The 25,581-nt window shown below is 54.3% G+C and overlaps 1 protein-coding gene across 2 annotated transcripts; it reads right to left on the bottom strand.

Annotated features, from left to right (window-relative positions):
• On the bottom strand, positions 1-25,581 carry SMARCB1 (SWI/SNF related, matrix associated, actin dependent regulator of chromatin, subfamily b, member 1). Of its 2 annotated transcripts, none has more exons than XM_038763692.1 (9): positions 25,394-25,581; positions 19,558-19,696; positions 17,712-17,841; positions 15,265-15,402; positions 13,442-13,569; positions 10,058-10,224; positions 7,732-7,922; positions 1,916-2,047; positions 1-479 (listed from the first exon to the last, which is right to left on the bottom strand). In XM_038763692.1, the coding sequence occupies exons 1-9, from the start codon at positions 25,484-25,486 to the stop codon at positions 440-442; spliced, it is 1,158 nt and encodes a 385-aa protein (XP_038619620.1). In that variant the 5' UTR covers positions 25,487-25,581; the 3' UTR covers positions 1-439. The 2 variants fall into 2 exon arrangements, with proteins under 2 accessions (XP_038619620.1, XP_038619621.1); XM_038763693.1 differs by having other exon boundaries at positions 19,585-19,696.

Raw genomic sequence — 25,581 nt, 5'->3', positions numbered from 1 at the left:
TTCTCACTGAATACGAGGTGCTTTTATTCAAAAAAGTATTTCTAGCTGTGCCCCGGGCACCTATACAAAAAAAAAAAAAAAAATGTACAATCCAACCCCGCTTCCCCCCTCCTTCCCCACACACAAAGACTTGGCCCCCAGTTGCACTGCTTCACCCGACACAAACACAAACACTGTCACCCACCCCGAGGAGCCGGGGTCAGGCAGGGGGGCGGGTGGGAAAAGGGACTGTAGTAAGCCCGTGGGGTTGGGGGGGGGGTGAAAGTCGAATAAAAAGGTTCCTCTCCTCCCTGCCAAACTCCGTTCCTTCCAGGATACTCCCTCGCCTCTCTGCTTTCGCAGAAGAACCAGCGGACGGCGACTTGGTCTCGGGCGTCACGGAAGCACGGTGGGTGGCGGAGGCCGGGCGAGAGGAGGCCGGGGGGCGGAGGCCGGCTGGTTACCAGGCGGGAGCCGTGTTGGCCAGACGCCGCATGCGCCTGCGAAGGGAAGCGGAAACAAGGGGGTGAGGACACCCAGAACCAGAGACGGGTGTGCTGGGGGTGACGGTCCACACTGGTGGGCTCCCCACTGGGAACAGGTCTGTGCGTGGCCTAGCGGACACAGCGTGGGCTTCGGAGTCGGAAGGATCTGTGTTCTAACCCTGGCTCTGCCACTGCTGGGTCGCCCGGGGCAAGTCACTTCACTTCTCTGGGCCTCAGTTCCCTCCTCTGTAAAAGGGGGACGAAGACCGTGAGCCCCATGTGGGACAAGGGACTATGTCCAACTTGATTAGCTTGTATCTACCCCAGCGCTTAGAACAGTGCTTGACACATAGTAAGCGTTTAAATCCCATTATTATACTCTCTCTCCCTGCTTTTGCCGGAGCAGCGCAGACGGGTTTGGGGGGAAATGAGACCCTCCCTACCTCTAGACTGTAAGCTTGTTGTGGGCAGGGAGCTGTTGTACCGGACTCGCCCCGGTGCTTAATACAGTGCTCTGCATCCAGTAAGAGCACACTAAATACGATGGCTGGACCTATTACTCTAGCACTTCTGCCCCGGCCACCTTCCCGCCAGGGACTTCTAGATAGAAGGGGCAGGTCGATTACTTTGTTAATATGTTTTGTATTTTGTTAATATGTTTCGTTTTGTTCTCTGTCTCCCCCTTCTAGACTGTGAGCCCACTGCTGGGTAGGGACCGTCTCTAGACGTTGCCAACTTGTACTTCCCAAGCGCTTAGTACAGTGCTCTGCACACAGTAAGCGCTCAATAAATACGATCGATTGATTCTGGCTGAGCTGACAGGGCAACGGGGAGCCCGGGCCGGGCCACTGAGGCCCAACCCCCAGCTTCTGCCCGGATAATTTCTCTGAATATTGGACTGAATTTTCAATGAATGAAAGCAGCCCCTCCCTTTCTCCAACCCCTCCTGGAGCGCTGCTGCCCCGGTGTTCACACGGAGGGAAACTGAGTCACGCCTCCGGTTCCCGGCCTGGAGCCGGTGTCCCACCCCCGGCCCCCTGGCACCAGTCACTCACTCCCTGACTGCTCAGGGAGTGGGCGGACCCCTAGCCGCCCCCTCCCTCCCCTGACCGTGACGGGGGAGGAAGGGGATATCCGGGTGGGCAAGGGGGAGATATTGGATTGGAGAACCCCATCTCCAGGGCCTCAACCCCCCGAAACGTGGCCCGGGTTGGGGGGAGAGCAGCTGGCAGGTCTGAAGGGCCAGGCAGCCAAGAGCCCCTGGGGGTCTGCTGCTCAGAAATCCCTTCAGCACGAAGAGGAGCTCCTTTCTAGCTCCGAAACGGAACAAGTGGTCACTGCCCGGGCAGAGGGGAGCTGGTGCAGACACCCACCGACCCCCCCGAGCCCGCCAGAAATGGGGCATCCGTGTTGGGCGGGCAGACAGACAGACGGACGGACGGAGACGGCACCTTGTGTTTCGGTCTTGGTCTCTGATCTTCTTCTCCATCTCGGCGTCCGTCAGGGTTTCGAGCAGGGGGCACCACTGGTCGGCGTCTCCCGTGTTGCGGATGGCGATCTCCACCGTGGGCAGGGGGTTCTCGCTGTGGGAAGGCAGGCGGGGACATGAGGAGTCGGTGGGTGGGGGGCCCAAAGCCACTCCCGGAGCACACCGGGGCTGGGGGCCTGCCCCGGAGGGTGGGCAGAGAGCGTGTCTCTCTCTCCATTTGCGCTGCCCCAAGAGGGTACGCAATCAATCAATCAGTGGTATTTATCGAGCACTTACTATGTGCAGAGCACCGCAGTAAGCGCTTGGGAGAGTAAAATCCGCCTGAATTAGCAGCCCCGCTCTTCCTGCTCCTCTTCCCCTGACTCTGAATGGGCTTCTAATAATAATGATAATAATGATGGTATTTGTTAAGCGCTACCTATGTGTCAAGCACTGTTCTAAGTGCTGGGGTGGAGACAGGCTGATCTGGTTGTCCCACGTGGGACTCACGCTTTTAATCCCCATTTTACAGATGAGGGAACTGAGGCACAGAAGTTAAGTGGTTTGCCCAGGGTCATACAGCGGACGAGGGGTGGAGTCGGATTAGAATCTGCGTCCTCTAACTCCTAAGGCCGGGCTCTTACCACTAAGCCACGCTGCTTCCCCGCCAGGCCTGGCACTTCCTCCATCTTCTACAGTGCCCTCTCCCAAGCGTGTACTACAGCGCTCTGCACACAACAAGCGCTCCATAGATGATAATAATAATAATGATGGCATTTATTAAGCGCTTACTATGTGCAAAGCACTGTTCTAAGCACCGGGGAGGTTACAAGGTGATCAGGTTGTCCCACGGGGGGCTCACAGTCTTCACCCCTGTTTTACAGATGAGGGAACTGAGGCCCAGAGAAGTGAAGTGGCTTGCCCCAGGCCACACAGCAGACAACTGGAGGAGTGGGATTAGAACCCATGACCTTCTGACGTCCAGACCCAAGCTCTATCTACTTGGCCAGCGACAACTATGGTATTTGTTAAGCGCTTCCTATTTAAGTCTTGAACCATTCCGGGCGCTGACTACAGTGCCTGGAACATAGTAAGCACTTAAATACCACAATCATTATGTGCCAGAACTGTAGTAAGCGCAGGGGACGGTACGAGGTAAGTCCCTGTTCTGCACGGGGGCTCACAGTCCTAACTCCTATTTTATAGATGAGGGAAGTGATGAGGCCCAGGGGAAGTGTGAGCCCATTGTTGGGTAGGGACCGTCTCTATACATTACTAACTTGTACTTCTCAAGTGCTTAATACGGTGCTCTGCACACAGTAAGCGCTCAATAAATATGATTGAATGAATGAACCATACCGTACCTCGTTCTCGCCTGTCCTGCCACTGACCCCCGGCCCACGTCCTCCCCCTGGCCTGGAATGCCCTCCCTCTGCCCATCCGCCAAGCTCGCTCTCTTCCTCCCTTCAAGGCCCTGCTGAGAGCTCACCTCCTCCAGGAGGCCTTCCCAGACTGAGCCCCTTCCTTCCTCTCCCCCTCGTCCCCCTCTCCACCCCCCATCTTACCTCCTTCCCTTCCCCACAGCACCTGTATATATGTATATGTTGTACATATTTGTTACTCTATTTATTTTACTTGTACATAGCTATTCTATTTATTTTATTTTGTTGGTATGTTTGGTTTTGTTCTCTGTCTCCCCCTTTTAGACTGTGAGCCCACTGTTGGGTAGGGACTGTCTCTAGATGTTGCCAACTTGTACTTCCCAAGCGCTTAGTACAGTGCTCGGCACACAGTAAGCGCTCAATAAATACGATTGATGATGATGATGATGAATGACCTGCCCAAGCTCCCACAGCAGATGAGCGGCAGAGCTGGAATTAGAACCCAGGCCCTTCTGATTCCCTGGCTCTCTCCACCAGGCCGGACCGCTTCGCCTGGTAGACCTCGGGGGGTGGGCTGGGATCGGATGGGCCAGGGGGGTCTGGCACGGACGATGCTGACTGACAAACCAGAATCCCCCGGGGGCTTTGGGAAATGGAGGCCGGCCAGCGCCTCGGCCTCGGATGATGAAGAGGCATGTGATCCCCCCCCCCTCCCCTCACCCCCGCGGCCCTCCTGCTTCCTCCGGCCCCCTGCCAGCCTGCTCGGGCCAAGACCCTCCCCCCCCACCCGGTGCCCGCCTGGTTGGCATCTCCGACGGGTTTGCCAGGGCAAGAACTTGCCCATCGCAGGACCCTCGTCCCATCAGCCAGAGGAGGAGAGACAGAAGAGCCGAGTCGGCACCGAATGTGTCCCGTTTCCTTTTCCTTCCTTGGCCCGAATGAGAGCTTGTGAGCCCACTTTGTTTTTCTTTTCTCCCCCCTTGGCTCCCGGAGGTTTCCCGCTCCAGGTTGTTTGTCCATCGGGAATCGGTCTGAGTGGGGGCGGGCCAGGACGGACCCCCCGCCTGCCCCGGGGCTGGTGTTACCGACCTGCCCGGCTCCCCAGGGGGGACTTTGGATCCGGCCCAGAGACCGAGAGGCGGCTGGGGCCGGGGGAGGTCTGGTGCCAGACGTGATGGGGGCCTCAGTTCCCTCATCTGTAAAATGGGGATGAAGACCGTGAGCCCCACGTGGGACGGGGTCTGCATACAACCCTATTAGCCCGGTGTTTAGAACAGTGCTGGGCGCACAGTAAGCGCTTCACAAATACCAGCGTTATTGAGAAGTAGCGTGGCTCAGTGGAAAGAGCCCGGGCTTTGGAGTCAGAGGTCAAGGGTTCAAATCCCGGCCCTGCCAATCGTCAGCTCTGTGACTGGGCAAGTCACTTCACTTCCCTGGGCCTCAGTGACCTCATCTGCCAAATGGGGATGAAGACCTTGAGCCCCCTGTGGGACAACCTGATCACCTTGCAACCTCCCCAGCGCTCAGAACGGCGCTTTGCACATAGTAAGCACTTAATAAATGTCATCATTATTATTATTGTGATGTGGGGAAGGTGGACCCACCCTCGGGTTCCCTGAGGGGGGTTTCCCCAGTGGTTTTGTCGGCCCTCTGCATCCCATGGGGGTAGGGGCGGGGATCCCCCCAACCCACAGAGGTGAGGAGCTATGGAGCTTGCTCTCTGGCTGTGCTCAACTCCCATCACCGCTCCCCAGGATTAATAATGATGGCATTTATTAAGCGCCTACTATGTGCAAAGCACTGTTCTAAGCGCTGGTGTGCTGTTTCTAGCAGGGGCAACCGAGGGACTCTGGGAGTCGGAGTACCTGAGGGGTTTTCATTTACGGTATCTGTTTGGCACTTACTGTGTGTCACACACTCTAAGTACTGAGGAAGATACAGGTTAATTAGTTGGTTACAGCCCCTGTCCCGCGTGGGGCTTCACAGGGGAGGGAAAACTGGAAAACGGACACAGAGTATTTGGCAGAGTCAGGATTAGAACCCGGGTCCTCTGACCACGCTTTTTCCACTAGGCCACACTGCTTCTCCATTCCGATTCCAGCTCTGCCCCCGGCCCGCTGTGTGTGACCTCGGACAAGACACTTTGCTTCCCGGGGTGTCCGTGGGGCCGGGACGGTGCCTGACCCGATTACCTGGATCTACCCCAGTTCTTAGCACATGGCGAGCCCACTGTTGGGTAGGGACTGTCTCTATATGTTGCCAATTTGTACTTCCCAAGCGCTTAGTACAGTGCTCTGCACACAGTAAGCGCTCAATAAATACGATTGATGATGATGGTAAGCGCCGGACAAGTACCGCCCTGACTACTGTTGCTATGACCCGCCCTGAAGGTTGGAGAGGGCACCAAGTCAAAGCCTAGCACTCCGACAGGCGCCCACCAAATCCCTCCCCTCACCGGCCCCGTCCCCCTGGTAAGGGGTGGCCGGAGGAAGGGGATCGAAGCCGATTTCAACTGCTCAAGAGAAAGAGTCCGACCAGAGCAGAGCCTGGAAAGACTCCGCTAGCAGCAGCAGTGTGGAAGGAGGGGGTGATGACTGCCCGCTCACCTCAGTCACCTGGCGGGAGGCGACCTTCTAGACTGTGAGCCCACTGTTGGGTAGGGACCGTCTCTATATGTTGCCAACTTGTACTTCCCAAGCGCTTAGTACAGTGCTCTGCACACAGTAAGCGCTCAATAAATACGACTGAACGAACGAATGAGGCCAGAGGCCGTGGCAACGTCCAACTTTTGCCCACTTACCGCTCAACTGAGCTCCCCGCCCGCGAGGCCAACGACCAGGGCTCGATCTGACCCCTCCAGCCAGCTCGGCCGCGGACGAGGCCCGGTTTCCGGCTAGCCCCGGGCCGGCCGGCACGCTCATCCCGGGGGTCGGGAACGCGTTCCCTCAGCGGTACAGCCAGAGCCGGGCAGACGCGGCAACCCTGACAGTAAATCCCAACCGGCCAGCCCCCCTTCTCCGGCTCTCGCCTGCTCCTCTGAAACGCTGCAAGCCCCGAGAACGTGAGGGAGGGTCCGGGTGGCGGGAAGGGTGCCCGGTGCCCACCAGGGCTCCTGCTTTCTCACCTGCTCCAAATAAGCCACCAATCTGCCCTGTGCCCTTGCCTTTGGATGGGGCCCGCCTCCCAGGACCGGCTGGGCCCTTAATAATAATAATGGTATTCGTTAAGCGCTTACTATGTGCAAAGCACTGTTCTAAGTGCTGGGGGGCCACAAGGTGATCAGATTGTCCCACTTGGGGCTCACGGTTTTAACCCCCCTTTTGCAGATGAGGTGACTGAGGCACAGAGAAGTGAAGTGACTTGCCTAAAGTCACACAGCTGACAGGTGGCGGAGCCGGGATTAGAACCCCTGACCTCTGACTCCCAAGCCCGGGTTCTTTCCACTGAGCCACGCTGCTTCTCTCTCTGGAGTCGCCAGGGTGTCGCCCCGCCCGGATCACTGATGCCCGCTGCCTCTCTGGCCCAGACTCTTTCCACTGAGCCCCATTGCTTCCCCAGCCTGGTGACCCCGAATTTAGAGCAGCCCCCTTCCCTTGCTCCCCCCAACTCCACCTCCACCTCCCTCTGTCCCTGGAGCGGCCACCCTACGGACGGAGGGGGGCTGGCCACACTGGACTCTGGCCCCAGCTGGGGGGCATCATGGCCTAGTAGATAGAGGAGTCTACTAGGCTGGGTTCTCATCCCAGCTCCACCGCTTGTCTGCTGTGTGAACTCGGGCAAGCCACTTCACTCCTCTGGGCCTCACTTCCCTCATCTGTAAAATGGGGATTAAGACTGTGAGCCCCATGTGGGACAGGGACTGGGTTCGGCCCAATTATCTTGAACCTACCCCAGAGCTTAATACAGTACCTGGCACAGAGTAAGTGCTTAACAAATACCACAATTATTATTAGGTGTCAAACGTGGGAGGTGGGGCCACAGTTATTATCATATTATTACCCTGGCCCCACCACTTCTCTGCTGCGTGGCCTTGGGCAAGTCCCTTGACTTCTCTCGGCTTCAGTTCCCTCATCTATAAAATGGGGTTTAAGACCATGAGCCCTCTGCGGGACAGGGACTATGTCCAACCTAAACTGCTTGTGTCCACCCCAGCGCTTAGGAGAGAGTGCCTGGCACATAGTAAGCGCTTAACGAATACCATTATTATTATGTGCGAAATGTGGGCACTGGGGCCTCCGTGTCCGCCTCCCCTCCCTCCTCTGATCCCACCCATGCCTCTTCTGCACGACCCAGGAAGAGGATCCCGCCTTCCCGGGCTGAAGTCCCGGCCGCGACGGAATTCCCCGCCCACCCCTCCGGGAGGCCGTGCCAGGGCAGCCGCGGCCTGATCCCGAGGGGAGTCGGGCCCGGGTGGTACCTGAAAGCGTAAGTCTTCTGGTGCCAGCTGAGCTGGCCGCGGATGCTGTAGGCGATGGTGGTGACGAACTCCCCGCCCAGGCCCAGCTCCGAGCACAGCTTCAGGGCGAACTTCTCCGGAGAGTTCTCCTTCTCGGACATGTCCCACTCAAACTGGTCAACCAGAGAGATGTTGCCCACGTGGATGTTCAGCTGTGCACAGAACCAGAGCCAGTCAGGGTTGGCAAGGGCCCGTGCTCCCCATCCCAGTCCTCCCCCAGCCCCTTTCGACACTTGCAGAGGAGTGGGGCGACCACCACAGTGGGACCCCCCCTCTCCCCTCCCCGTCCCCCGGCCCAGAGATTGCAGAGGGGTAGAATCTGGGCGGAGCATCCCAGGAAGCCTGTGGCTCTGCCCAAATCCTCAGCCTTGGGGGCAGGGGAAGGAGCTGGGGAAACCCCCGGGACCCAAACTTTGCTTTCCCACTGGGTTCAGTTTGGTTTGGTTTGGACTGTCCACGTCTGACTCTCCCCCTCTCCATCCCCCCCATCTTACCTCCTTCCCTTCCCCACAGCACCTGTATATATGTATGTTCATATTTATTACTCTATTTATTTTACTTGTACATATCTATTCTATTTATTTTATTTTGTTAGTATGTTTGGTTTTGTTCTCTGTCTCCCCCTTTTAGACTGTGAGCCCACTGTTGGGTAGGGACTGTCTCTGTATGTTGCCAATTTGTACTTCCCAAGCGCTTAGTACAGTGCTCTGCACACAGTAAGCGCTCAATAAATACGATTGATGATGATGATGATGTCTTTCTACCCCAGCACGGAGAACAGTGCTTGACACATAGTAAGCGCTTAACAAATACTATCATTATTATTTCCCACCCGACAGTTCCCTACGACTCGAGCAATCAGCACAGAAAAAGATCCCCATTTCTTTAATAATAATAATAATAATGGCATTTATTAAGCACTTACTATGTGCAAAGCACTGTTCTAAGTGCTGGGGAGGCTACAAGGTGATCGGGTTGTCCCACGGGAGGGCTCACAGTCAATCCCCATTTTACAGGTGAGGTCACTGAGGCACAGAGAAGTGAAGTGACTTGCCCAAAGTCACACAGTTGTCCCACGGGGGGGCTCACAGTCAATCCCCATTTTACAGATGAGGTCACTGAGGCACAGAGAAGTGAAGTGACTTGCCCAAAGTCACCCGGCTGACAGTTGGTGGAGCCAACTTTCTTCCTTTCTTTCTTCCCTCTATCTGTAACTGACTTTAGCGTGTCTCCCTGGCTAGATTATACTACTATTTATTTTGTGGTATTTGTTAAGCGCTTACACGCTGGGGGAGATCCAAGGTAATTGGGTGGGACACGGTCCCTGTCCCACATAAAGAGACAGGAGCTAAGCTTTCCCAACCAAGAAGGAAACTAATCCTTGGGTAGTGGGGGAGAAGCAGTGTGACCTAGTGGGTACAGGATGGACCCAAGAGTCAGAAGGACCTGGGTTCTAATCCCATCTCTGCCGCCTGCCTGCTGTGTGACCTTGGGCAAGTCACTTCACTTCTCTGGGCCTCAGTTACCTCACCTGGAAAATGGGGATAAAGACCGTGAGCCCCATGTGAGACAAGGACTAGTAATAATAATTATGGGTCAAGCCCTGTACTAAGCGCTGGGGGAGATACAAAGTGATCCAGTTGGACACAGTCCCTGTTCATTCATTCATTCACCCAATCGTATTTATTGAGCGCTTACTGTGTGCAGAGCACTGTACTAAGCGCTTGGGAAGTACAAATTGGCAACATATAGAGACGGTCCCTACCCAACAGCGGGCTCACAGTCTAGAAGGGTGAGACAGACAACAAAACAAAACATATTAACACAATAAAATAAATAGAATAAATATGTACAAATAGAGTAATAAATACGTACAAACATATATACAGGTGCTGTGGGGAGGGGAAGGAGGTAAGGCAGGGGGGATGGGGAGGGGGAGAGGAAGGAGGGGGCTTCCACATGGGGGTCACAATCTTAATCCCCATTTTGCAGATGAGGTAACTGAGGCCCAGAAAAGTGATTTGCCCATGGCCATGCAGCTGACAAGTAGCGGAGCCCGGGATTAGAATCCATGACCTTCCGACACCCAAGGAGGGGCTCTAGCTGCTTCCCCAGCGCGGGTCAGCGTGGTGCTCAATAAGTACGGCTGCTTGATGGATTGAGCCTTCCCCATGCTTCTCACCCCCACCCCAATTTGACAGCCAGAGCCAAACCCAGGGCAGAGAGAGAGAGAGAGAGAAACCAGGGTTCGGAGGGCGGGGGTTCCAGGCCAGGCCCCGCTCCTCACCTTAATAATAACTCGCTGGTCGGACTGGTCTTCTAAGATGCTGTCCATCGGGTACGACTCGATCTGCTGTCGGATGGCGGAGGCGATGGCGGGGACGAAGGTCAGCGGGTTCAGATCCAGGTCGTCGCAGAGGATCTCCGAGAACATCTCGGGGGTCATCAGCTTCTCTGGCGGCGGGAGAGATGCCACAGTCATCACCATCGGTATTTACAGAGCGCCTGCTGTGTGCAGAGTGCTGTACTAAGCGCTCAGTACACCACCCAGTCCCGATAGGGGCAGCTTATAATAATAATAATGGCATTTATAAAGCGTTTACTATGTGCAAAGCACTGTTCTAAGCGCTGGGGAGGCTACAAGGTGATCAGGCTGTCCCACGTGGGGCTCACAGTCTTCATCCCCATTTTACAGATGAGGTCACTGAGGCCCAGAGAAGTGAAGTGACTTGCCCAAAGTCACACGGCTGACAACTGGCGGAGCTGGGATTTGAACCCATGACCTCTGACTCCAAAGCCCACACTCTTTTCCACTGGGCCACGCTGCTTCTCTAATGCTGCTCTTCTCATGCCAAGTCATGAGACTCTGTTTGGGGCCCTTTCAGTCTAGGGACCCCCACCCACGGCTAGAGTTCCCCCCCTTTTTTCCCCCAAATTCATTCATTCAACCTTATTTATCGAGCGCTTACTGTGTGCACAGCACTGTACTAAGCGCTTATTTGTTAAGTGCTTACTCTATGGCAAAAGCTGCTCTAAGCGCCGGGGCAGGTTCCAATTCATTAGGTCGGACACAGTCCCCGTCCCGCATGGGGCTCACGGTCTAAGTAGGAGAGACGGACAGGTATTGAATCCCCATTTGTCAGTTGAGGCAACTGAGGCCCAGAGAAGTTAAGTGACTTGCCCAAGGTCACGTGGCAACCATCCTCTAGGGCCTCCTGGGACTGAGTGGCGGATTCTCTTCCTGGGCTGCTCGGAGCAAGGAAACTCCCAGCCTGCCACAGGCTGAAAAATCCCACCCAAATCCATCTCTCCATCCCATCTACACGAGGCGCCCTTCCTCCGTTAGACTGGAAGCTCGTTGAGGCGACCTCCTTCTCCCCTTCCCGGCAGCAGGCACCAATCTCCACGGACTCTTGGGAGGCAGCGATCCTCCCCAGCTCATCGAGGTCTCTCTGCTTCTTGAGAAACAGCAAGGCGTAATGGGTAGGGCACTGGCCTGACATTCAGAAGGTCCGAGGTTCTGATTCCAGCTAAGCCTCTTGTCTACTGTGTGACCTTGGGCAAGTCACCTCACTTCTCGCCGCCTCAGTTCCCTCATCTGGAAAATGGGGACTGAGACCGTGAGCCCCCCGTGGGACAGGGATTGTGTCCAACCCAACTTGCTTAGTACAGTGCCTGGCTCAGTGTAAGAGCTTTACAGATCCCATAATTAATAAATGTCCCACAGTATTCTTCACCTTCAGAAGCACTGTGGCCCTGTTTTGGTTTTTTTAAGATGATATCTGTTAAGCGCCTAAGGCACCAAATTAAGCGATGGGGTGGAAACAAGCTCATCGGGGCGGACGCAATCCATGCCCTACATGGGCTCACAGTCTGCATGCCCATTTTACAGATGAGGGAACCGAGGCCCAGAAAAGTAAAGCGACTTGTTCAAGGTCACACAGCAGACACGTGGTGGAACCAGGATTAGAACCCTGATCCTTCTGACTCCCAAACCTGGGCTCTATCTTCTAAACCATGCTGCTTCTCAAAAACCTTGTGGGGTCTCATCCCTCCCCAGCCACCCATCTGCTGTATAACCTTGGGCAAGTCACTTTCCTTCTCTGGGCCTCAGTTTCCCCTCTGCAAATTGGGGATGAAATGCCCATTCTCCCCTTATTTTTTGACTGTGATAGGGTTTTGGATTATAATTATTATTACTACATAAGTTAAGGGCTTACTATGTGTTAAGCGCAAGGGTAGATAAAAGCTAACCAATCCCTTTCCCACGGTCTAAATAAGAGGGAGACCAGGTATCGAATCCCCATTTGACAAATGAGGTAACTGAGGCCCAGAGACGTTAACTGACTAGCCCCAGGCCGCACAGCAGGCAATGGGCAGAGCCGGAATTAGAACCCAGGTCGCCTGTCACCCGAGCCTGGGCTCTTTCCCCTAGCCCATGGGGCTTCTGGATCGTCAGCTGGGCCCCACACAAAAGAGGATTAAAAAACAGGCAGGGGAAAGTACAGTGCCCTACCCAGACTTAAGGATGCAATAAAATCTTCCAAATAACTGAGAGTCTGAACCTCAAAACGAAAACATGCCTTCTGAAACCTTTTGAACACTTTCATTCAGTCAGTCGTATCTATTAAGCACTTACGGTGTGCAGAACACTGTTCTAAGCGCTTGGGAGAGTACAGTATCACAATAAACAGGCACATCTGCCTGCCCACAATGAGCTTACGGTCTAGAAGAGCACGGCTGGGACCACAGCTCTACCGGACTGGAAAAAACTCAACTCTGGATGGTAAGTTCCTGGGGGGCAAGGATCCTGTCTCCCAGCTCGCCTGTATTGTCCTCTTCTAAGCGCTTAGTCCAATGCTCTGTACACAGTAGGCGTTCAACTGAACTGATTCCCAATCAAAGTCCCACTGTCGGTTAGCCTGAAGCGGTTAGGATGAATGCAGGTCCCCATCTTGAATTTGTGGAACACTTTCTAGTTTCCCCAAGCTCTCTGACATCACTAATCATCTCGTTCTCACAGCAGCCCTGTGAGGTAGGTAGGGAGGGGGCGGGTATGGTCCCCATTTTCCAAGTGGGAAGACCGAGGGGCCGACAGGTTAAGCGATGCCAGTCGATTGTACTTACTGAATGCTTATGGTGTGCAGAGGACTGTACTAAATGCTTGGGGGAGTCCAGTAGAACAATACAACAGGCACATTCCTTGCCCACAAGGAGCTTACAGTCTAGAGGGGGAGACAGACAGACATTAGATATAAATAAATTACAGATATGGACCCAAGTGCTCTGGGCCATGACCACGGTCAACTCCGGAGCAGGCCAGGGGCACAGACGGGACGAGGACCCGCTCTCTCCTGCTTCCCAAGCCCAGGCCCTGTCCACCAGGCCGCCCTGCCTCCCTATGACCTGAGCCCCCAGCTGCCCCGTGAAATCTCACCTTGATGTGTCGTAGTTCACCTGGAGGGCGAACTCACAGCGTCCAGAAAGGCTAAACGTTGGCTTGTCTTTGACATGAGCCCCAACAGACAATTTTCAGCGTCCACCAGCCAAATACTCACCTTCCCCCTACACCCCGAGGGACTGAATTGGGGGTGGCCTCTCATTTTTCCCTTAACCGCCCCCTCCCCAGCCCGAGCCCAGCGGGCAGTTCTGGATCCCGGACGGCCCTTACCGTTCATGTTCCAGGTGAAGGCATCCCTCAGCTTCTGCCCGTCGATTTCCATGTCCAGCCGGATCGGAACCAGAACCTCGGGCTGGGATGCGTTCTCGTGGATCACCGCAGGGTCGTGGTCATCAAAGCTGAAAACAAAGGGGCAGGGCCCCTCCTGTCAGGTCTGAACCAAACGGCATTTGAACGTGGAGGGCCAAACCAGCCCCACCTGTCAGCAGCACTGGTGGGCGTGGACCGCTCCCTACCAAGGAGGGGCAGAGGGATGGGTGGACACAGGGAACAGAGGGACAGATGGACGGAAGGAGGGAAGGGAAGGGAGTGTAGCACTACCGACTGAGCCAGAGGAAGCCCAAAATGTAGGCCCCCCAACTGCCACTGGAAGCCCTTGTGGCAGCTCTTTACTGATCAGGGAACTTCGAGAACGCTTGGCTGACTCTTGCCTTCATTTCAGACTTAACTGGGCCCTGAGGTCCAGGAGACCGTTTCAAAACTCAGATATCAAAATGCCGTTTTGATTCCGCCACCTCAACGGGTTAGAGGCTGGCCAGGTCTCAGTCTCCTCCTGGAATTCCAGCAGATGGGGCGTTCTCGCGTGGGGGGGGGGGGGGGGGGGAAACGGATTCTAGCAAGCGCCGCTTCAACGGACGGACAGGCTGAGGTTTGGCCAGGGGTCGGCAGAGGACCTCGGGATAATGCCAGCTGGGCAGGGCCCCAGCTGAATATCCCACAGGACAATGTGTCACCACCACACTTGGTATATCTCCAGGCTGGCTCTGGGGGTGGCATGAGGGAAGAGGCAGTTGGCAACTGGTGGCTCACTCAGGGCTCTCTGCCCCTTGGGGCAGGTGGGCTCTGAGTCCCAGAAGGCCATAGATCTGGCCCCTCACCTCACTGACCCCTCAGGGGTCCTTTCTTTTCCCTCCCCTTCCCCTGCTCTGCCTGCTGCCATCCCGTCATCCCTTCCCTGTGAGCAACCGTTATTCCGAAGGTGTCCAGGGTGGCATCCTGGGTACAAGGGGAGGCTCGTTGCTCACCAAGGGCTCATTTTATTTGGCTCTTCTGCCCCAGTAAGCGGCCAACCCTCAGGAAAGGGAAAAGAAGGTTCGACAACATCACTTCGATGGAACTTTTCTGATAAAAATGCCTAGATACTACGTCTACGGTTAGCAGAAATAATTTTCCTGTATGTAAGCAGCAAAACCCCAAAGAAACCCAGAGTCCTGTCCGGAATGGCGAGGCGGAGACAGAGACCGGCATCCCCAGAAGTGCCCGGGGGTAGTTGTGGGGAGCTTACAAGTTCTGCGCTGGTCAAAGGGAGCCCCAGGGGCAACACGTTTTTTTTTTTCAGCTTTCCTTGGGTGTCGTCACCAGTCCCCCTCCCTCTTTTTCCAGATTTGAGGGGCAGGAACTCTGTCTAATTCCCATGTGCGTATTCTTTCCATATGCTAAGTAGAGTGCTCTGCACACAGAAGAGAAGCAACATGGCTTAGTGGATAGAGTCCGGACCCGAGAGTCAGAAGGACCCGGGTCCTAATCCCGGCACCACCACGTCTGCTCTGTGACCTTGGGTGAATCACTTAACTTCTCTGGGCCTCAGTTATCTCATCTGTAAAAAGGGGATTAAGAGTGCGAGCCCCATGTGGGATAGGGACTTTGTCCAACCTGATTAACCTGTATCTTCCCCCAGTGCTCAGCACAGGGTAAGCGCTAACAAGTACCATTATTACTAGTATCTTCAGGCTGAGAACCATCCTACCGCCCGCCTGGCCCACGCCGCAGAGGGAGAAATACCCTCAGGAACAACAAGCCACTGTCTCACTCACCAGAGGGGGAAGGTTCTCTTCTTGTCCCTGCCCATGCGGTTCCGGTTGATGGTGGTGGAGCAGGGCACGGCGTCCAGGTGGTGGGAACTGTTAGGCAGGGTGGGCACCCACTGGTTATTCCTCTTGGCTTTCTGTTCCCTAGAGAAGAGGCAGGATGGTTCATCTCACATTCAGGCCAGGGGCACCGCCAGGGTTTCGGTGGCCCCGGGCCGCCCGCTCCCTCGTTCATTCCATTGTATTTACTGAGCGCTTACTCTGCGCAGAGCACTGTACTAAGTGCTTGGGAGAGTACAACAATAAGTAGACACATTCCCTGCCCACAACAAGCTTACAGGCTAGAGGGTGAGCTCCCTCCCAACGCCTGTCCCCTAGCAGCTGGGCCCCCTCTTACGAGGCTGGCCCCCACCCCCACACCTCAGGCTTGGGAAGGGTGAGGACTTCTCAACCTTGAAGCAGTGTGGCCTAGTGGATAGAGCTCGGGCCTGGGAGTCAGAAGGATCCGGGTTCTAATCCTGGCTCTGCTGTTGGTCTGCTATTTGACCGTGGGCAAGTCACTTAACTTCTCAGTGACCTCATCTGGAAAAGAGGGATTAGGACTGGGAGCCCTATGTGGGACAGGGACTGTGTCCAACCCAATTACCTTGTAACCACCCCAGGGCTTAAAACAGTGCCTGGCACATAGTAAGAACTTAATATATATATATTAAAAAGAATAACAAAAAAAAACAAAAAACCTTTAGCCTGGAGTGGAGACCACCCTCTTTGGGACAGCTGGCCTCAGCTGGGGGGAAACCTGAAACTCCTTTCATGGTCCTGGTCTTTGATGTTGTGTCTGTATTTTTCCTGCTTCATCTTTCCTCCTGGAGCCTTATCAACCCCCCTCCCCAGCTCTATCCTGAGGGTGGGAGCCCCTCGGGGGGCTGAGCACTGTGTCTAGCTCTGAACAGTGCCTCTTCCCGGGACAGTCCCTGTGGCTTGTAGAAAACAGGCCCTTCAAGAGAGGTTTCAGCTGTCATAAGGAGGGTGAACTCTGGGACCTGGGAACCCCATCCTGGATTTCCCCAGGAGGCAAAGTGGAACTCCGGGATCCAGCCAGGGCTGGGGAAGGGTTCTGGTCTCACCACTGGGGAAATCTGGGCTGCTGGACTCAGACTCCAGATCGTGACCCGGACTGGACGGGTATTACCTTGTCTCTCCCCCAGTTCACAATTCTGTGCTTAGCACATTGTAACTGCTTAACAAACAGCCCAATTATTACTATTATCTTCCTGGAGTTTACTCAAGTCTCTTTCCAAGTGAAGGGCCGACTTTCACCTCCATAGTCACCCCCAGAGCCGTGAGCCCAAGGGAATGCTGTCATGCACACAAACTGAGCACCAGCTTTGCCCGCTGCCTCTTTAGCCAGGAGGGAATCCGGGCAGTAGCGGCTTGGAGGCAGGGAGCTTCGGACGTCCCCCAACGGGCCTCTTCCTTTCTGCGTGGTTCGATTCCTGTTTCCATTTTTTCCTCATCGGGAATGCAACCCAGACACTCGGAACAGTTATAATAAACTCTCTTGGGGTTTCTGATATTCAAGTTCTCTCTCAAACGGGTTCACATTTTCAGCCCCACCTCTCCATCCCCGCCCGTGATATATTTTTGTCCCCTTCCCACCCTGAAAAATCTCCTAAGGGTGAGGAGTCAGGAGACCCAGGTTCAACTCTCAGCTTGACCACTGGCCCCCTGGGGTGAACTTGGGCAAGTCGCTTGGCCTCAGTGTCCTCACCTGTACAACAGGGCTCAGACCGCGAGCCCTGCATGGGACACGGACTCCAAACTCCTAACCTCGGACCTACGCTAGCACGTGGTAAGCGCCTAATGAATGCCATCGTCATCACTGTTGCTCTGAAACGATCTCTTTCAGCTGTCACGAGGGACTCAACAACCACAGAAGAAGGCCTGCTCTTCACCTAGAGCCTGGCTTTCCTCTTTATCGATTCGGAGAGGCGGCGAGACCTCGTGGAAGGAGCTCAGGCCCGGGAGTCAGGGGGCCTGGATTCTAATCCTGGCTCCGCCGCTGGCCTGCTGGGTGATCTCGGACAAGTCATTTCCATACTTCAACGCTTCAATGTCTACCGTGGCGTTTAGAACAGCGCCGGACCCACTGTAAGTGCTTAAATACCACTATTATCACTTATTACTAATGATTCAAAAGCATCTAGAGAAAGTTGAAAGCCTGTGGGACTCTGAGAATCAGGGAGCACAATGGAAGGCAGCAGAAGGGTGGCTCTGTCAGTCAGTGGGTCACTGGTATTTACTGGGCGCTTACTGAGTGCAGAGCACTGTACTAAGCACTGGGGAGAGCACAGTACAACAGTATAGCATCCGACTTCATTCTGACATCACGAAAGATCAGCACCACTGCCTCAGAACGCCCACGAGGGACCCCGTCCGCAAGGTGCGTTTACCTGAGATAGGTAGGGGGTTCGGTGCTGATGGACACGGCTTTGTATTTCTCATCGTTCCCGTCCAGTATCTCTTCCACTTCCGAGGCCTTTAAAAGAGTCACGCTGGTGGCCAGGGTGGTGTAGCCGTGATCTGTAATCAGAGAGACACGGCTTCAGCTACTGGGGCCCCGAGGGGTGGGGACTAGGCTCGGAGACGGCCGGCCAGCAGACGGAAGCGCCCCGGAGGCCCCGGTACATGCCGGGAGCGGAAAGCCCAGCGTCAAACCAAGGTGTTCATGCTAGGCCCTGATGCTAAGGCCTCTCCCCTCCCCGTCCCCCAAGCGGCCGCCCCGGATCCCTCTTTCCAGGAATGTCTGGAGGGGGGGTCTGCTGGAGGCCCCGATCCTGGAAGCTCTTCGCTCGGCGGGGGCGAGGGAGATTCGGACCTCTGGCCTCGCGAGGGGGAAGCGGCCGCTTGGGAGAGGTTTGACACTGCTGAGACCCCATGCTGTGAAGCAAGATGGAGAGGTGAAATGAGATATGGAATCATGTCTTCCGAACTCGAGGCAGGGTTTTAACTAGGGAGGGGGCAGGGCTTTCCAGGAAGCCCAGGAGCCGTTCCACGCGCAATGTCTGATTCCCATCCCTGGGATAAGGATTTAAAAAAACCAAAACAACGATGGCTAAAAAACAGGAGGGGAGGCGTGGCACGGATCATAAACGATTTGGCAAAACTCGTGGCAGCCCTTGAACGACTCCCGTTTCCCCGAAGGCGGAGGTCCGGCGTACAGACCGGGCCCCGGGCCTTTCGAGACACGGACGGGCCGGCAGAACGGAGCCAGGGAATCCTCAGAGAGGCCAAAGGAGCTGGGCTGCTTTTTTAATAGCGCGGAAAGCTTCTGAACAGGCCAAAAGCCCTACTCCCCAGTTAAAGTCGTTACAGTGGCTAGCCGACACATGACACTTACCCACGCACAAAAAACCCACACAAGTCATCAGAGCTCGATGCGCTCCACCGCACAAACCCGTGCACAACTCACATACGTGTACACACGTGCACTCACACACACACACACACACGTGCAGAGAGCCTCAGGACAGGGTCTGACTGGAAGGTCTGGGCCAGCTCTACCCAAGGCAGCTTTAAGGCACTTTGGTTGCCTCTCACGCCATACCCACCCGGCCACGGTCAGCCATTGTGATATCCAGCCCCTCAAAGAGAGACGAGACCCCCGCCCTCCGCCCCCCACAAGACGCCTCGGCTCTGGCCTCCGGGTAGAGCCGCCCCGATCTCTCAGGCACCCGTGCGGCGAGGCCCAGTGGGGTTTGTCTCCTGCAGGGCAGAGCCTGCCCGCAGAGGACGGACGCATGCCAACGTGCCCAAGAGTGTGCATTCCACCCAGCCCCCCCGCCGCCTCCCACTGCCACGTGAGGTGTCGGGTGGATGGAATTGGCGAAGCGCCCCGGGAGTGGATTGGGAAGCCACCGTCACGGCATCGAGCTTCGCCGGGCACCCGCGCCCACAGCCAGACCGAAAGGGGTTGAAGCGCTCCTAAAAACGTTTGAGGTCCCAAAGCGTCTTCATGGCGACCACTGTCCATCTCCCCGTCCAGCCCCCCACCGCTCCTCTCTCCTCTGCCCCACCGGAGCTCGGATCAGGCCCGCGGACCCCTCCCTCATCTAAAAACCGCCTCGGCGTTCCGAGAGATGCCCTAGAAGGACGGGACTCCTCTGAGGAACCACGAGCCCCGGGCTAACGGCGTGGCCAAAGCGCGCCGTGGAGACGCTCGGGACTTCAAGCGCTTTCGGCCGGGGACACAAGCGAGGCGGTTTTGAAACAGGTCTACAAACCCTCGTGAAGACGCACCCTTAGTGTTAGGTTTTGTTTTTTTACCATGTGACGAAGCAACTATTTTCTTCCTCTCCTCCACCGTGGCTAGCCTCCTCCAGAGTGAGGGGTACCTCTTGTATAGAGAACCTCGGAACATCCGCAGGTAATTGCCCACCTAGGGGTAAAGCGAGAGGGCTCATGGGCAGGGAGCCGGGGCCCACGGCTGTCGTTCCTAGCCCGCTGGAGGAAGCGGACGGCGGAGGCCGGGAGCTGGGGCCATCCCGTCACCCCCGACGTCTGGGACGGTGACGTCTCGGACAGGTGGGCCGGCCGGAATTTTCCCGCTCCCCAGAATGGCAGGGAGCAGCCGAGTCCCTGTTTCTGTACTCCGGTCAGCTGGCCGTTCTGGAGTCAGGGGCCCCGGGGGTCTCCGGCCGTCTGAGGCGTCTCAGGGCCTGACTCTTCTTCTCGAGGACGGGCTGTTCAATTCTTCCACTGGTCGATAAAGGGGACGGTCCCCAGAACTGTTTCCCATCACCGACGGTATTTATTGGGTGCTTGCAGAGCGCTGTACTAAGCCTTTCGGAGAGTACAACGCAGCGGGATTGGTGGACCCATTCCCTGCCCATAATGAGCTTACAGTCTCCTCACTTGGGACAGTGAGAGGATCATTTCTGATTCCCGGTGGCCTTCTGCTCTCTGTCCTCAGCAGCCTACCCCTAACACGGCTGGGGGGGGCTACTTGCACGGAGGCTCTGACCTTTTACAAACCTCAGTTTATCTCCTACCTAGCCCGTGGCTTAATGGTTTCCGATATCCTCAGAGGCCGGGTTTCACCCCACATGGAGCACGGAGCAGGAATAAACCGCAGCCAGGGGCTCGTTACCTGCCGTTTTGACACTCCACAGCCAGCAAGGTATAACTGATTTGCTCAAACAGAATCAAATACAGCCTGGCTTTTAGAAATCCATCCAACGGAGAGTCTGGAGTTCCAAACTGCTTGAGGTGGTGACCCGCCAGAGGAGACCTTGCTGTTTCAACACCCTGGGCTGGTTTATTTGGGCCGACTCGCTCTCGTTTAGTAACGGACCAGAGAGGTCCTTGGGGTGAGGGCGTCACTGGAGACAGGCGGTGTGGCTTAGTGAAAAGAACCCAGGAATTGGCCCAGGTTCACACACTTGCCTGGTGTGTGACCTTCGGCAAGTCACTTCCCCTCTCTGGGCCTCAGTTTCCCCACCTGAAAAAGGGGGATGAAATACCTGTTCTCACTTTTCCCCTCCGAGCACGAGCCCAGTGTGCGGCAGAGGACGTATCCAATCTGACTATCCCGTATCAGCCCTAGTGCTCAGCACGATAATAGGTGTAAAAGTAGCAATGATGGTACTTATTAAGTGCTTACTATGGCTCAAGCATTGTTCTAAGCACTGGGGTAGATACAAGCTAATCAGGTTGGACACAGTCCCTTGTCCTACACGGGGCTCACAGTCTCAATCCCCCTTTTACAGTTGAGGGAGCTGAGGCACAGAGAAGTTAACTGACTTGTCCGAGGTCACACAGCAAATAGTGGAGCTGGCATTAGAAGCCACGTCTCTCTGACTCTCCGGCCCGCGATCTAGCCACTAGGCCAGTAACAGACGTCGGTAGTTGTAGTAACATTAGCAGTGAAGCACCATGGCCTAGTGGAAAAGAGCCCAGACCTTTTATCCAGGCTCTGCCATGCCTGCGGTACGACTTTGGGCAAGTCATTTCGCTTCTTTGGGCCTCAGTTCCCTCATCTGTAAAACGGGGATTAAATCCTACTCCCTCTACTTAGACTGTGAGTCCCATGTGGGACGGGGATTGTTTAGCTGGATTGTCTTGTATCTACTGAGAAGCAGCGCGGCTTAGTGGAAAGAGCCTGGGCTTGGGAGTCAGAGGTTGTGGGTTCTAATCCCACCTCTGCCACTTGCCAGCTGTGTGACTTCGGGCAAGTCACTTAACTTCTCTGCGCCTCAGTTACCTCATCTGTAAAATGGGGACTAAGACTGTGAGACCCACGTGGGACAACCTGATTACCTTGTATCTCCCCCATCGCTTACAACAGTGCTTGGCATATAGTAAGCACTTAAATACCATCATCATCATCATTATTATTATTATTACCCCAGCCCATGGTAAGAGCTTAACAAACACCCGAATTACTAAACTGTATATTATACTTATATTAACGCCTGTTTACCTGTCCTGATGTATGTATATCTTTAATTCTATTTATTTATATTGATGCTAGTGATGCCTGTTTACTTGTTTTGCTCTTTGTCTCCCCGCTTCTAGACTGTGAGCCCATTGTGGGCAGGGATTGTCTCTCTGTTGCCGAAATGTACTTTCCAAGCGCTTAGTACAGTGCTCTGCATGCAGTAAGTGCTCAATAAATATGACCGAATGAGTGAATTTTAGTAGTAATGGTACCAGCTCTAGAAAAGGCGAAGATGAGGGATGGGAAAAGGGGCTGCCTTATGCTTCTCTTCAATATTCTGGCCTGTCCCCCCTGTCACTTCCTAGCCATTGACACCTGTCTACTTGTTTTGTTTGGTTGTCTGACTCCCCCTTCTAGACGGTGAGCCCGTTGTTGGTTAGGGACCGTCTCTATATGTTGCCGATTTGTACTTCCTGAGCGCTTAGTACAGTGCTGTGAATACAGTAAGCGCTCAATAAATACGACTGAATGAATGAATGACAGGAGCAAGGCCGCTTGGGTACAAAACCCAGGAAACAGCGAACCTACCTGCCTATCCTCATCAAAAGCAGTAGCGTAGCCTCTGGGAAAGAACCCGGGCCTGGGGGAGGTTTAATCCCCGCGTCTCGCTCAACTGCTCCTCAGTTTTCCCACGTGTAAAACGGGTACAGAATCCCTGTCCTCCCTCCTTCTTAGCCCGAGAGCCCCACATGGGCCACGGCTAGCGGGCTTGGCATAGTAAATACTGAAAAGACCCCTCCAACCAGAACAAGGACAATGACATGAGCAGAAAATGGCAGGAAGAGATGTGCTGGACGTCCGGGGCTGGGCAAGGCCCTAGCGGCCTCTTGTCGGGCTGAGGACGAGCCAACCCCTGCGTCATCCCCTCAGACCCCCGAGCTGCCCCCCAAATCAACCCCCCGCCGTCCCCCCACATCAGCGTGGCCCTAGTGGACAAAGCCCAGGCCTCAGAGTCAGAAGAACCAGGGTTCACACCCCAGCTCCACCCCTTGCCTACTGTGCGACCTTGGGCAAGTCGCTTGACTTCTCTGGGCCTCAGTTCCCTCACCTGCAATATGGGGATGAAGGCTGTGAGCCCCGAGGGAGACGTGGACTGTGTTTAACCCGATTATCTTGCATCTATCCCAGTGCCATAATTATTCACCCCTGCAAACCTCACATCATTCCTGTGGCCCTGGACCATACTGCCTGGCATAATCATCAAAATAATAACAGTATTTGTTAAGCGCTTGCTAAGTGTCAGGCACTGTGCTAAGCGCTGGATTCAAGCAAATAATCATAATGGCGTTTGTAAAGTGCTTACTAGGTGCCAGGCACTGTGCTAAATGCTAGATTCAGGCCAATAATAATAATGTCTTACTGAGCCCCCTCCTTCCTCTCCCCATCTCCCCGCCTTACCTCCTTCCCCTCCTCACAGCACCTGTATGTGTTTGTACATATTTATTACTCTATTTATTTTACTTGTACATATTTACTATTCTTTTTATTTTATTAATATGTTCTGTTCCGTTGTATGTCTCCCCCTTGTAGACTGTGAGCTCGCTGTTGGGTAGGGACCGTCGCTATATGTTGCCAACCTGTACTTCCCAAGCGCTTAGTACAGTGCTCTGCACACAGTAAGTGCTCAATAAATACGACTATATGACTGAATGAATGAGAGCTCACCTCTTCCAGAAGGCCTTCCCAGACTGAGCCCCCTCCTTCCTCTCCCCCTCCCTCGGACCTACCTCCTTTCCCTCCCCACAGCACCTGTAAATATGTTTGTACAGATTTATTACTCCATTTATTTTACTAGTACATCATTACTATTCTAGTTATCTTGTTAATGATGTGCATCTAGCTTTACTTCTATTTATTCTGATGACTTGACACCTGTCCACGCGCTTCCTTTTGTTGTCTGTCTCCCCCTTCTAGACTGCGAACCCATTGTTGGGGAGGGACTGTCTATGTTGCCAACTTGTACTTCCCAAGCGCTTAGTACAGTGCTCTGCACACAGTAAGCACTCAATAAGTACGACTGAATGAATGAATGAATGTCATTTGTTCAGCGCTTACTAGGTGCCAGGCACTGTGCTAAATGCTGGACTCAACCAAACAATAATAATAACGGTATTTGTTAAGCACTTACTAGGTGACAGGCACTGTGCTAAACGCTGGATTCAAGCAAATAATAATGGTATTTGTTAAGCACTTACTAGGTGCCAGGCACTGTGCTAAACGCTGGATTCGAGCAAATAATAATAATAATAATAATGATGGGATTTGTTAAGCCCTTACTATGTGCCAGGCACCATCCTAAACACTGGATTCAAGCAAATAATAATAATAATGTCATTTGTTAAGCACTTACTAGGTGCCAGGCACTGTGCGAAGTGCTGGATTCAAGCAAATAATAATGGCATTTGTTCAGCGCTTACTAGTTGCCAGGCACTGTGCTAAGCGCTGGATTCACACAATTATAATAACTGTGGCAATTGTTAAGGACTTGCTTTGTCCTTAAGAAGCAGCGTGGCTTAGCGGTAAGAACCCGGGTTTATGAGTCAGAAGTCGTGAGTTCTAATTCCACCTCGGCCACTTGTCAGCTCTGTGGCCTTGGGCAAGTCACTTCACTTCTCTGGGCTTCAGTTCCCTTCTCTGTAAAATGGGGATGAACACTGTGGGACAACCTGATTACCTTGTATCTCCCCCAGCGCTTAGAACAGTGCTTGGCCCATAGTAAGTGCTTAACAAATACCATCATTATTATTATTGTCTGCTGTGTGGCCTTGGACAAGTCACTTCACTTCTCTGTATCTCAGTTTCCTCCTCTGCAAAATGGGGATGAAGAATGTGAGCCCCCCATGGGACAACCTGATGACCCTGTATGTCCCCCCGCGCTAAGAACAGTGCTTGGCCCATAGTAAGTGCTTAACAAATACCATCATTATTATTATTGTCTGCTGTGTGGCCTTGGGCAAGTCACTTCACTGGGCTTCAGTTCCCTCATCTGTAATAATAATAATAATAATGATGGCACTTATTAAGCGTTTACTATGTGCAAAGCGCTGCTCTAAGCGCTGGGGAGGTTACAAGGTGATCAGGTTGTGGGGATGAAGCCTGTGAGACCCCGTGGGACAACCTGATAATAATAATAATGATGATGGCATTTATTAAGCGCTTACTATGTGCAAAGCACTGGGGAGGTTACAAGGTGCTCAGGTTGTCCCTCCGGGGGCTCACAGTCTTAATCCCCATTTTACAGATGAGGGAACTGAGGCCCAGAAAAGTGAAGTGACTTGCCCAAAGACACACAGCTGACAAGTGGGGGGACCGGGATTTGAACCCACGACTTCTGACTTCAAAGCCAGGGCTGTTTCCACTGAGCCACGCTGCTGATCACCTTGTAACCTCCCCAGCGCTTAGAACAGCGCTTTGCACATAGCAAGTGCTTAATAAACGCCATCATTATCATTATTATTCACCCCCGTTTTCCAGATGAGGTCACTGAGGCCCAGAGAAGTGACTTGCCCAAGGTCACCCAGTAGACTTAGTACAGTGCTCTGCACACAATAAGCGCTCAATAAATACGACTGATTGATTGACAAGGGGCGGAGGCGGGATTCGAACCCAGGCCCTGAGACTCCCCGGACCCGGTACCTCGGAGCCGATCATGTAGAACTCGCCATCGTCCTCCAGCTGGAACTTGACGGGCTTCTGCCCGAAGGTCTTGCTCAGGGCCATCATCATCATGGCGGCAGGGGCGGGGGCGGCCCGGGGCCGCGGGAGGACGCGGGCCCGGGGGTGGATGGCGACGGATGGCCACGGATGGCGACGGATTCGGGACG

This window comes from Tachyglossus aculeatus, chromosome 21, assembly GCF_015852505.1.
Source record: "Tachyglossus aculeatus isolate mTacAcu1 chromosome 21, mTacAcu1.pri, whole genome shotgun sequence".
NCBI classification, from domain to species: Eukaryota; Metazoa; Chordata; class Mammalia; order Monotremata; family Tachyglossidae; genus Tachyglossus; species Tachyglossus aculeatus.
Note: the sequence above shows the minus strand (reverse complement) of the source record. Positions and strands in the feature narration are given on the sequence as shown.